General features: G+C 42.5%; 1 protein-coding gene across 8 annotated transcripts in view; it reads right to left on the reverse strand.

Moving 5' to 3' along the window:
• Window positions 1-2,779: 2,779 nt before the first annotated feature.
• The window catches only part of LYN (LYN proto-oncogene, Src family tyrosine kinase), a 159,767-nt gene continuing 149,188 nt past the window's right edge, over window positions 2,780-13,358 (reverse strand). For all 8 annotated transcript variants that reach the window (XM_004372586.2, XM_004372585.2, XM_023727799.1 and 5 more), the window contains exon 13: window positions 2,780-7,184. In XM_004372586.2, coding sequence (XP_004372643.1) covers window positions 6,982-7,184 — 203 coding nt within the window. In that variant the 3' untranslated portion in view covers window positions 2,780-6,981. The remainder of the gene's footprint in view (window positions 7,185-13,358) is intronic.

The raw sequence follows: 13,358 nt of genomic DNA on the forward strand, positions 1-13,358 counted from the left end.
GATTCTGACTCTTAGCAACCCTATAGGGCAGAGTAGGGTTTCCTAGGCTGTAAATCTTTATGGGAGCAGATCCAGGTCTTTGCTCCCGTGGAGTCACTGGTGAGTTTGATCTGCTGACTTTCCTGTTAGCAGCCAAGCGCTTAACCATTGCTACACCAGGGTTCCTTATCCCCATTCATAGCTGAGCACAATAAGCAAGCAGGTGAAGGAACCCAGGCAGTGTGGCCCCAGGGTCCATGGTTGCCTTCCATTATGCTGTGCCCTCTCTGTCAAATATGTAGTGATGCCACCACCAAACTTCTCATCTGGGACTGAACATTTTCTCTAACTTGTGGCCTCATTCTCGTGTACTAGTTTCCCCTGCCATGAAGTTCCTGTATATCCAGTTGTTCTCAAAGGGCAGACCAGGGCCAGGAACATCCCAGCCATCCTTGGGCCTCTCCTCATATCTGCTGAATCAGAAATGGGGGAGTGGGCTCAGCCATCCTTGGAACATGGCTTCCAGGGGATGCTCATGCTCACTCATTCGAGAACCTTGTACCTATTTCCAGTAGTCCCAGTAGCTCTGCGGTCCTTTCAGGCTTCCCACACTTCCATGTCTTGCCTTTTCACTTGCTGCACCCTTTCTCTGAAATGTCTCCTCAAAGTTTCCTTTTCAGCTGTGTGGGACAAAGAACTAAGTTGGGTTTTTGTATCTGGTTCCTGAATATAGTTTGATCAATTAAGGTATATTTTGTCCTTCTGGAGCCCTGATGGCACAGTGGTTAAGAGCTACGGCTGCTAACCAGAAGGTCAGCAGTTCGAATCCACCAGCCGCTCCTTGGAAACCCTATGGTATAGTTCTACTCTGTCCTACAGCGTTTGCTGAGTCAGGATCGTCTCCATGGCAAGGGCTTTGGTTTTTCTTTCTAAAATAGTTAGGCCATACTTAAACATGTAAATAAGTTGGGAGTCTTCTACTCACGTCCTTGGCAACAAGCCTCAGAGAGGAATCATTGTGAGGCCTCCACTGCCCAACCCTCCGAGGCCCGCGGCTTGCCCATGTGGCATGCCATGTGGGCTTTGGAGTATAAAAATGGTTGGCTGGGGGGACCTCATGGTTTCCTCAGCTATGGTGCTAGTGGAGGTACATAACATTAAGCTTACGGTCCACCTAAGTGGATGTACCTGGCCAAGGGAAGACGGATAGTAGGTAGGCTCCCATGTGTCCCTCACCCATAATACCAGATGGAAGGCTTACAAAGTTTTTTATATTCACGGGACAGCTTCCAGAAGCCAGGGGGATTGGTGTGTCCCGTTTAAGTCCCTCACCCATGACACAAAGCGAGGTGTGAATAGAAAAGTTGTCATATCTGCCTGGATAGTTTTCGAGCCAGGGGGACTGCTCACTTGTTGTATGCTGTGTTTCTTTTTTTAAGTAATAAAAGGTACTTTTCATGTGCTAACATGTTTTCAAGCTCTGTTTCAAAGGACATGATATTTATGGAGCAATCCATATTTGTTACTGGTGTCCTTTTTCTAATGGCCTCCTGGCTATCTAGAAATCAGTTACAACCTGGGTGATACACAGCTTCAGCTGTCAGCGTCCTGTCTTTCTTTCAAGGCCAAACCCAAATGTCACTTATTTTATGAACCCTTCTCTTTCTCTCCCTCCTTGTTCTTCAGCCACCTCTGAGTTCTGTCTTCAGAATGGTCTTCCACACACTATAGTTTTTTTTTTCCTTACAATAAGTTTTTTGCTCTACCTTTATCTTTGTTGTACTTGTCCCCTTAAAGCAGGTAACTTGAGGCTAAACTTTCATGTCCTTCACAGCATCCACCACAGTCCCTGCATATAGCTAAGTGCTCAATAAAGTGCTTTATTGAATGACTATTAGTCCACCTACTGCCTTAAAGTGAACGACGTTGACAAAAAAGGGGTGATTATCCACTTTGAAAAAGTCTTGCAAAGAAGGATTCAAAATCTACTTAATTGACTGAGTAAATGTATTTAAATGATTTCATCCTCCTCTCTCATCGAAATAAGAAACATCTGTACTGTGGTTCCCAGCAACTGTCAGAGGACTTCCAGACTTGACATGCTTGCTGGTCCTTTCACACACCCCATCGCCCACACTGGACGAATATCCTCAAGTATGGTGTTCAGAGTTGAATGTGATACTTCCAGCGTGGCCTGACTTCTGCATTATGAAGAACTATCTCTTTTTGTTGTGGCCATTTTTGAGCTCCTAAGGAAACCCTGGTGGCATAGCGGTTAAAAGCAATGGCTGCTAACCAAAAGGTCGGCAGTTCGAATCCACCAGGAGCTCCTTGGAAACGCTGTGGGGCAGTTCTACTCTGTCCTATAGGGTCGCTGAGTCACAATCAACTCAACAGCAACAGGCTTGGTTTTTTTTTTTTTTTTTTTTTGGTTTAAGGTAGTTTAGGACTGCATTTGTTGACTATTAGCTATTAACTCTTTAGCTCTTGTGATTGACTAAAACTTCATTCCCCCATCCCTCAATTGAACTGCTGTTTATTAGAACCCCTCCCTCTGCCCACCCAGACAATGTGTGATCAGAGATTATATTAATGATTGATTATTGTTTCAAGAAGAAGCATAAATATTTGGCATCTTTGAACATGGCTATATAAAATAGGTTTTTGTGGTTTTTGAGTCACCACATCTAGATGTCCTCCATTTGAATCAAATACACCACTTGTACTAAAAGCTCTTGTACATCCCTCAAGCTTTCCAGATACAGGTCCACATCCTCTTTCCACAATTCCACATTCTGAAATCTGAAAGTTTTTTGTTTTTTTTTTAAACTTATTTGGTGCAAAATTTGACCTGATGATATTTATAGGCTATAATCATTCCAGTTAGTGTGAATTTTCAGGCATTTCTCTGCAAAAATATTTGATTTGATTAGTTTCCTTCCCCAGTTGTCACTGAGGTTTTACCATTAAACATTCTATATATTCATTGTATTAAAATTATGAATCCAAAAAAAGAAATAAAAAATACATCTGATCCCAAGGATAGCAGAGAAGGGATTAAAGACCTATTGTCCAAGTCCAACTTAATGAAAAAAAAAATCACAGATATTTTTGATGTCATAGATAAGGCCACTTTTGATTCTAGAAGTTCTGTGTTAACATTGCACTTTGGCCAATCCAGATTATTTGTAATATCTTTCCAATGATCTAGAAATGGAGGCCACTAAGATTGTCCTATCATTTCTAGGTTTAAGGGACATACTCAAGATCATACTGTGGCCATCTTGGAAGTATTTCTGGCACTCCTAAGTACTAAGATTCATAAGAACTCAGGAAATAGAACTTCTCCTACATATATACCTGATTAGAACTTTCTGACATCAAATGTTATGTTTTAATACACCTTCATGTTATAAAATGGAGCAACGTTATCAAAACACTTTATTCAAAAGTGTAGCCTCTATAAATTATCTTTAAAAGTGTGAATGGTGAGATGAATTTTTGCACAACTTTTCCTCCACAACTAAAAAACTAAGGGAACATTTTCCCTCACCTCTGGGTGGACTCTTGTGGAGCATTCTGTAAGTAATTCCCCTGCCCATTTAGAACATCCCACTGAGTCAGGGAGATTCCACTACAAAGGCATTTCATTTGTTTTATTTCATAAGGAAACAACATGAAGCAGAGTCAGTATATTCCCTCTGTGGCTTTAAAAGAACCTGTCTTATCAGCTGTGAAACAATGACAGTGCTGTCCATATCTTAAAGGATTATTGTGTGAGTTAATTTTTATAAAGCGCCAAGCACAAACGAGGGCACTGCGTAAATGGTAGGTGTATAGGTACCTTTGTATTATAGTCACATGTCTATCAGGTAGCACAGCAAGTCTTGTCTTCATGCAATCTTTTTAGATTCTTGACTTCATGTGGCCAAAATGTAGGAGGCAGCGAACTGGAATCTCCCTTCCTCTAGGCGTAAGTAGAAAATAAAGGAAGACACTAAAGTGAAAGGAGGTTGGTGTGAGCTTATCTGAGAGATGCTTTTGGCTGAGAAAGCATGAAGCCGAACTGGCTGTGGCATGTGGCAATTAAAATCTCAAGGGTTGGGTTACTGAGCCATAGGATGAGGATTTCTTTTACTCAGTTGAATGAAAATGTTGGTGTTTCAGTGTTGAGTACCTTTTAGCAGCTACCACTACTGAATGTAGTTTGTGAGAGCAAGATAAAGGGAAAGGAGGCACCACAGGCAGAATTGGAAATGTGTTTATACTTACAATTATGTTTCAGTGTTCTGGGTCTATTCCATTGTCTAAGTAGATAAATATAATCCTTCCTTCTACTGACTGTTTATACATGCTGAGACAAGGCTCACAGCTTCTGTGTGCAGTATTTCCCCTAAAAAGAAGGCCTGGGCAGTGTGTGTTTCCAGTGGCTTGCTGACGTTCTCTCTGCAATGGGATTTTGGCAAAACCCAGGGACCCATGCTCAGAGGAGTTAAAAATTACCAGTAGCCCCTTCTATCAAAGACACCAGTGTCAAGCCTATGAATTTTACTTTAGGTTCAGTGAGCTTCATGTTCATCAGAAAGGAAAAAGGTGCACAAGTATTAAAACATTTTCTCCTTCTTCCTATGCTTCTACACCCTCCCACGGGAAACCGATCCCTCTGATGAAAGAGAATGCTGGGCTTCTTTGAGTAGATAGCTTTGAAATATGGGTCAAACCAATGGGATGGCTCTCAACTCTGAGTGTGCATTATATTCATGTAGGAAGCTTTTAACACACACACACACACACACACACACACACTACACAACATGCAGTCAGAATCTTGGGTGGAGGGTAGATGGGCACTGCTGTTTTTTGAAGTTCTGAATAAGAACACCTGCACAGCCCCTCACTTTGCTTGTCAGTCATTAGGAGACTAGAATCCTGCTGCCACAGGAAGAGACTGTAGTTGCTGTTCCTTAAGTGTTTAGTACCATGGGGCTCTGGCACATGCTAAGAGTGGGCATTAAGGCCTGAGCTGAAGGAAGAGACATGTGGGATGAGGATCACATACTTGACTGAGACGGGAAATCAAAAGTAAAATGGTAAAAGGAAGCAGAGTTGAGAGGAGAAAACAAACTGAAAATGAATTTAGCAATTTTTCTAAAGACTTCTTTGAGTCTTAAAGAGTCTTTACACTTCCTTCCCAGGTAATATATTGTGTAGTATTTGTGATTCCGAGATAAAATGCCAATGGAGGGGGTGTCTGTAGAAAACATACCATTGTGAATCAAGTGTACCAGGAGAGCAGACATTATATGATTATAATAGTCTATCTTTGTGAACATGGCACTTGTGAATTGAGAATTTTAGAACATTTTAGAAAGGACAAAAAAAAAACACATAGGAAAAAAAGGTAAAATTTAGAGAAAAGTGGAATGTTGTATCCTTTCCCCTTGCCACCCAAGGCCTAGGCAACACATACCAAAATGAAATGTTCATGGTGCTTGTTCAGCCTATCTGAAAGCAAACTCTATTTGCCTCCATAAAGGGGTGTTCAGGTGTCCAGGCCATCCAGTTCTCTACCTGAAAACAAAGGCTAGAGGTAGAACTTGTACACGTTTTTTAAACCATCTAACCATATGGAATCACCTCTCATTTTCTCCCCAACTGGTACTCCTTTTTACGCTGAGGATGGTTTAAAATGTTAAACACAGGTAAAAATTTTGAAATGTTATTGGGCCAGATGTATTAAAATAAAATCAAAAAATAAAAATATTAGGTATGTACATGACACCATAAGTGAATGTGATACAGCATTTTCCATTCAAAGGTTACAGTAGAAAAATGTAGTAAACAAAACCTCTTGTCTCCCTTGCTACAGTGGCTCACTGGAGCCTTGGTCACTTATACTCCTTCATATACTTGGCTATAAGTAGTCTCACACACATTATACAGTGTAAAAAGACTGCAGAATCACAAAAATAGCCCAAAACACGGCATTTTTACTTTCTGGAATACATCTAAAATTAATATTTGTTCATTAAAATAAATTTCAAATCATTTGAAGCAATAAAGAGAATTCTTATGTTTCCCTTTTAGAAGTTCCCCCTATAAGGTTCTGCAGAGACTAGACTCTTTTTGTTTTTCCATACTACATTGTCAAAAAAGTCTGTATATAGGGAAAAAGGGAGTCATGGAATTGAAAAGCTGGACTGTTAGAAACATTCCTTTTTAAGACAGAGCAGTTTCTGAGGCAAGGTGTGGTGTCTTCTCCATCTCCTTGGAGGTCTGGCTGAGCCCTGCAAAGTCGCTGAGATCCGCACCCCCTACCACGGCTCTTTGCAGTCTCACAAATGACAGTTCTACAGAAGGAATGAAAGTGCCTCTGCAGCTTCCAGTCTTGCGGGTCTGTGTGCGCAGTCCCCATGGAAGGAAAATGATTAACAGTCTCAAATTCCAGGGGGAAGGAAAAAACACTGAAATCTGGGAAAGACATTTTTAAGCTGCTGACTTCACCTGCAAAATCTAAAAGGTTGGATTAGTAAAAAAAAAATTTTTTCAAAATAAGCCAAAGCATACAGAAATTACAAAGAAGTGCCATGATGAGCATTGGGTTATTTCAATGTTATAAATGAGTATCATTCTGCTACTATTTGAGATTTGTTGCAGTGGTCTCTGAACCTTTGGGTCACAGGTCCAGTTGTATATACGGGGCCAGAGTGGGTGCATTTTAGGTAGAACAGGTGTTCTCTTCTCAGAAGATTGGATTCAGAGATTGGTCTTGCACAGCAAGATGACCAGCTGAGGAGCAGTCCAAGCTGTAAACCAGTGGACCCTAATCTAGAAGAGAATCCTTTTCCATGTAGAGGGTGTTCTTCCTGAGTAACTTAGCCTCTGCTGTCAGGAACGAGGCACGGTTGATGGTCTGAGTACATGAATAACTAGTGCAGCCAGTGTTTGTGATTTCTTCTTTTGAAACAGGATGGCTGCCCTGGACACAAGTCTCCCTGTGTGCTAAGGCTGCTGCTGATACTGCCCTTCTGTTGCCGTGTAGAAGTCATCCAGGACACTCTGCAAGTAATCGAACGTGGGCCTCTCTTCTGCCTTCTCCTTCCAGCACATCTTCATGATGTCGTAGAGCTCATCGGGGCAGTTCTCCATTCGGGGCATCCTGTAGCCCTGAGACAGGGCAGTCATCACGTCAGCATTGGTTCTCCCTATGGCAAACAAAACATACCATTTAGAAGCCGAACCAGACAATCAAGTATGGTAGTGTTCTTTGTTACCCACATCCTGCAGCCATTAATAAAGCAAGCTGTAGAGTCTAAAGAAATTTCTGTTAAGAAACTAAGTATGTATATTGTAGTATGGAGGGGTCAATACAGCATTCAGTTAGCCAAGGAGAAAACAGGCAAACGTGGCTGGTAGAAGACAAAGTACATTTCCTTTAATAGCAAAAGGATATTGGACTTGACTGACCTTTTGAATTAACCCCTAAAAAACTAAACTCGTTGCTGCCAAGTCAATTCCAACTCACAGCAACCCTACAGGACACAGTAGAACTGTCCCATAGGGTTTCCAAGGGGTGGGTGGTGGGTTCGAACTGCCAACCTTTTGGTTAGTAGCTGAGCTCTTAACGACTGCACCACCAGGGCTCTTGAATTAACCATTCGACTCCAAATCCTAACCCTCCATCTCAATTTCTTTTTTTTAACATCTACCTGTATTTCATTTACCAAAAATGTTTTTTTAAATAAATTTATTATGGTAACAAAACATTTGACATTTCAACAATCTTCACAGTTCCATTCAATGGCATTAAATATGTTCATCATATAGTTCAACTATTACCATTGACCATTCCTGAATTTTCCCACCACCTTTAACAGAAGCTTAGTGTCCGCTAAGTAACAAATCATTTTCACATACATTATTTCATGCCAATACTGTTTTTAAATCAGCTTTTTGTTGCAAATTTACTTAAAAACATCAGCATCCTAAACTCAGCTAAACCAATTGTGAAAAATAGTTCAAAACTGGAAAGGAACAGGGAGTCTGGTAATCTGGTGGATACCTGCCTGTAGCTGGGGCTATGTGTCTTGTGGGAGTCACTGTCTTCTAAGAAAAAGGTACTAATCGAGAGCAGGAAAATCAGGCCCAAATCCCAGCTCTCAAGTGGAGCTGCTTCACAGGCTCAGCATTGTTCTAGTCTCAGTACACGCCAGAGTCAAGCCTCGAATTTGCATATTCTCAACATTCTGGGAAGGAACCAGGCTGTTCTTAGTTCTATTGAGCTCTGCAAGATGACTGAAAATGTAAGGAGGCTTTTAATGTGGTCAAATGCCTCAGGGTAGTTCAGAAGCTGAGCTGCGGATCTCTGATACTGAGAATAGCTTTCAGAAAGAACAAGATCATTTTAGCAATAACATTTTCCAACATTATTATAATGGGATACAGAAATGTGCTTGTTTAGTGGTTGTAGTACAACTTATCCACATCTGGATGGTTTGCATATTTTGCAGGGATGGGTGCTCCTCTGGAGAGGAGTTGTATTTCATGCAGAGTGTATACAATATCTGCCATATGGGAAGAACTCCACTCCATACCCAATTTCCTTTCCATAACTATCTCCTTTCCATACCTAGATTTTACCACTGGCGGTAACTGGAAAGGTTTTAAAAGATGCTGTTGTTATTAGTTGTCACTGAGCCGGCGACCCGATGTACAATGAAATGAAACACTGCCCGTTCCTATGATTGGTTGCAGATCAAACTGTTGTGATCCATAGGGTTTTCATAGCTGATTTTTGGAAAGCCAGGCCTTTCTAACTAGACTGTTTTAGTCTGGAAGCTGTGCTGATACATGTTCAGCATCATGGCAACATGCAAGCCTCCCTGACAGATGGTGGTGGCTGCACATGAGGTACATTGGCCAGGAATCAAACCCACGTCTCCTGTGTGGAAGGCAAGGTTTCTACCACTGAATCATCACTGCCCTCTTCTAAAAGATAGCTAAAAGCTTTAAGGAAAGTGGCTTTTTCTAGATTTGATATAGAATCTTCTTTTGAATTTATTCTTCAATCAGAGTTTTTGAAATTGTGGGTAACACCCCCTTGAGATCAACAAATTTATTGTTTTTTTGGGTGCTACCAGTATTTTATAAAATGAATTATAACACAATAAAACAGACAATCTCACAATGTACTGCACATAGTAAAAGTCAGTATGTTGATTTCAACTCATGGTGACCCCGTGTTGTGTCAGAGTAGAACTGTGCTTCAAAAAGTTTTCTTTTTCTTTTATTTATTTTGTTGTTGTTGTTGAAAATATACACAGCAAAACATATACCAATTCAACTCAGTATGGTGTCGTGAAACTTTGGTTTTATATAGAGAATGGATCCCTGTGTATTTCTTACCATGGGTCATGATCAATAAACTTTGAGATCCTGTGCCCTTAACTAACCGTTCTTCCTCTTGGGACAGGTGGAGTACACGGACTGAGGGGTCCTTCCCAATTTAAACCCCTGAAAGAAGAGATGATTCTGTCTTGGTAGAGCCTTTGATTTTGCAACTGCAAGATCCACACAAACTTTATAATTGTTCAGATCTCTTGAGCATTGTTTACATGATGAATTAATTTTGCTCAAGTCTACTTATGAAACACCATCTTCAAATATTTATGTAACTGGAATTTTCTAACTGGAAGGCTTCATTGGACTCTCGTTGCCTGAAGCCAAGGGACAGATTTGCATCACTTTATTTGGGATTCTGGGCTCAATAATATGATGTGGCTTCAGCGCTGCTCTGGCTTTTGTAACTGGCAAAGCTAGCTCACTTGGATACATTTCAGAAAGAGTATCTGTGTTTACTTCTACATGGGACTGAGTGAAGCTCTGGGATCCTAGTGGGAGGACTAGCATCCGAGATGATACAAACAGCAGCTGGACCTGCAAACTTGGTTAGGAATATCTCTCCCACTTCCTTCCTAGAGAGTCCTCTGCTGCATAGAAGGTCAGAATATGCCCACAGAAGAGAAACCTTTCCAGGGCCCCTCTGCCCCACTGCAGACTGTTTCCTCCTTATTCATTCTTGTGAGTTCTTCTGACTGAAGAACTCTCAATGATGTAAATAAAGGCCAAGTGTATGCCATCCTGCCTGGGGAGCATGGCTTGACAACAGTAGTTAGAAACAAGAATCTGAAGTCTCTCTTTTTGTGTGTGCAGGTAAACCAACAAACAAAACAGAGTTAATATATGATGAGTCTTATGAAAGAGAGAAAGAAGGGAGAGACTTCAGCCAGCCCCCAAGATCACATCTAATACCTGATAATTGGTCTGTTGCTTGGTTAAGGAAAGCAAACACCCATTGGCAAGTGATCTCAAAAGGTAAACAATTTTATATTCCACCATGCATTCTTTCAACAAGCTTTTATTTTATGGGCTAGCAGCTAGCACTGAGCTCTGAGAGATACAAAGATGACTAAGACAGAGTCTTGTCCTCACATGGCACAAAGCCTAATGGGGAAGAAATGCAGCCTCAGGAGAGCCATAGGGGGTGGGTGGGCAGGATGAGACATCAGGAGAGGGTAGGAATTAGCTGAGACTAAAAGTTGGTGGAGGTCCCTGGGTGGTGCAAATGGTTAATGCACTCAGCTGATAACCAAAAGGCTGGAGGTTCAAGTCCACCCAGAGGTGCCTTGGATGAAAAGCCTGGTGATCTACTTCTGAAAAATGAGCCATTGCAAACCCTATGGAGCACAATTCTACTATGACACTCATGGGGTTAAAAGTTGGTGAAGGAGCACAGGAAGGAGAAAAATGGGGGTACAGCAGCGACTGGAAAAGGGATAAGTAGTTAGCAACAGTAGATGGGAGCCTAGCAACTCCATGAACTATAACAGTCTTTAAAGACACAGGGGCCCTATGTGAGTACGGAAGGGAGGAAGTACCAGTTACTGTGGGACCACAGTCTCCAACCCAATAATACTCCTTCCAAAAGAGCAACTTATTTTTTTCTGAACACTGATTGTGACAGAGGGGAGCATTTGCAGCAGAGTGAGTTTCTGAATTCTAGTAAGAAACAGCCAGAAAAGACATGCCTGTGATGGTTAAGGTTGTGTATCAACTTGGCTGGGCCATGATTCTCAGTGGTTTGGAAGTTATGACATAGTTTGGCAGCCATGTAGTAATGTAATCACCTTCATAATGAAATCTGATATAATGTAATCACCTCCTTGATGAGATCTGGTATAAACAGCCAATCAGTTGAAAGTGAGTTTCCTTGGGGGTGCAGCCTGTACAGTGGGATGGATTGCTTTTGTGTCTTGTAACTCTCACCCACGTGATTAGGTGGGGCTGTGCATATAGCGTAATTGTGGTACACCAAAGGGACTGGTCAGATTTGCCATCCTGCTAGGCTTGAAGTGAGCCAACCCAGAGACAGGAAGGAGAGGATCCCACCACCACCAAGGAAGAAGAGCCAGCATGTGTTTTGGACCTGGGATCCGTGTGCTGAAAGCTCCTGGAACCAGGAGACCAAGAGAGACAGAGAGAAAGAGACAGAGAGAAACGGCAGGAGACTGTACAGTGGGCTTCCTGGCCCACAGAGTGAGAAAGCTGAGTGTATCTGGGTTGAGGCTTACTGGTGGAGTGGGGTGCCTCTGGACACTTATTGGCAGAGCTAAAAGAGCTTTGTAACACTTGCCTGTGCATGGCAAAGGCCAAGGGGCCAGAGAGAGGCACGCCTGTGGCACAGCTGGGAAGAAGCTGCCCTGATGGAAGAACCATATCCTGAGTGTTCCTGAGCCTGAATTGTAACCTGTTACTTCCCTAATAAACCCCATAATCGTTGAGTGTTGTCTCTGAGTTCTGTGTGGCCATTACAATGAATTATCAAACCCAGCAGAGAGGTAGAGAGTACTGTGGGGTGTATGGTTGGTGTCAGAATTGGCAAAGATGGTGGAGACAGGAGGCACGTCTGACCTCCACCTCATGACGGTCAGGCTTGGGTTGTTGATCTTGATTCTCCTTTCCCCTTGTGAAGTTGGAGGCAGTCAGATGCCACCCCCACACCATTTTTACAGCCTGCATCCAACGTATGTGGACTTTCTGGCAAAGTTAGCGGGCTTTTGGTGCTTGAATCCTGCAGCTGGCTCCTGTTCATCTGACCTCTGGCTCTTGGGACTTGAGCTAGCAGCTTACCTGCCGATCTTGGGATTCATCAGCCTCAGCAGCCTGTGAGCCAGCGGCCTGCCAGCTTATCTGCCAATCTTGGGTTTGTCAGCCCCTGCAGCTATGTGAATCAATCTCCAGCCTGACCTATGGACTTGGGACTTTCCAGCCTCTACAACTGCATGACCCATTTCCTTGATATAAATCTCTCTCTATACACATACAAATACGCTTCACTGGTTTTGCTTCTCTAGAGAACCTAGCCAAAGACAGTGCCTCAGAAAGCCTTGTCATTTTCAAGTAGTTCATTTCTCTTTATAAGAGCAAAGCAAAACCAATCCCACAACCATGAAGACCCCTCTTTTGTCTTCATAAACTTCATATAGGCATAATTATCATTTTGATTTTAAAATAGTGAAGTGAAGATTTTTGGCCCCTTGTTTTTCCCTGTAAATCACTCCTCAAATAAAAAAACAGAACGTGAAACAGAAACTTAAACTCTGTCTTTCATGAAACTAAGAGACACCTGTCAGCTGGGACCATTAGTTATAAATAAAGAAATCTGAGGGAGAAGTGATCCTGGCTGAGAAGAGGAGGGGAAAACCAAAATGCCCACAACAGAGGGACGCCAGCAATCAGGAAGGTGTTTCACCTGCCAAAGCCCAGGAAAGCTCAACAGTGGGATTACCAGCACCCCAAAGGGAAGGGTGAGGCAAGAGGCTGCAGAGAGGACTGGCACCACAGCTCTCCTGGCAGATGCCACAGTTTAGTCCTGGGGAAAATGAGCAAGGGAAGCTCCAGACTCAGTAACACCAGGCCCAGAGAAGGGGCAGAAGGAGATGAAAAGCTGCACACTAAAAATGAGACACTGGGGTCCCTTCCCCACTGAGCCCCTGGAACGCAATGCTGACCATCTGGCTCATACTCCACAGGCAGGGCTGGAAGGTTCTCTTCTGAAAAAACTAAATGGCCCCAGAGAAAAGACCTGAAGATGCTGACCTGTGAGGGTGCTGACCCACAAGGGTGCTGACAGTCAGCCCTGTGGCTGCACCATCACCCTTGAGAGAATATGCCAAGAACTCCTACAAATCAACAACAAAAGGACAAACAACCCAATCAAAAGACAAGCAAAGAACTTCTGCAGACATTTCACTGAAGAAGATATACAAATGGCCAATAAGCACATGCTGAACATTAGTCATCAGGGAAATGCAAACCAA

The sequence above is a fragment of the Trichechus manatus genome, unplaced genomic scaffold, assembly GCF_000243295.1.
Source record: "Trichechus manatus latirostris isolate Lorelei unplaced genomic scaffold, TriManLat1.0 scaffold00018, whole genome shotgun sequence".
Lineage (NCBI taxonomy): Eukaryota > Metazoa > Chordata > Mammalia > Sirenia > Trichechidae > Trichechus > Trichechus manatus.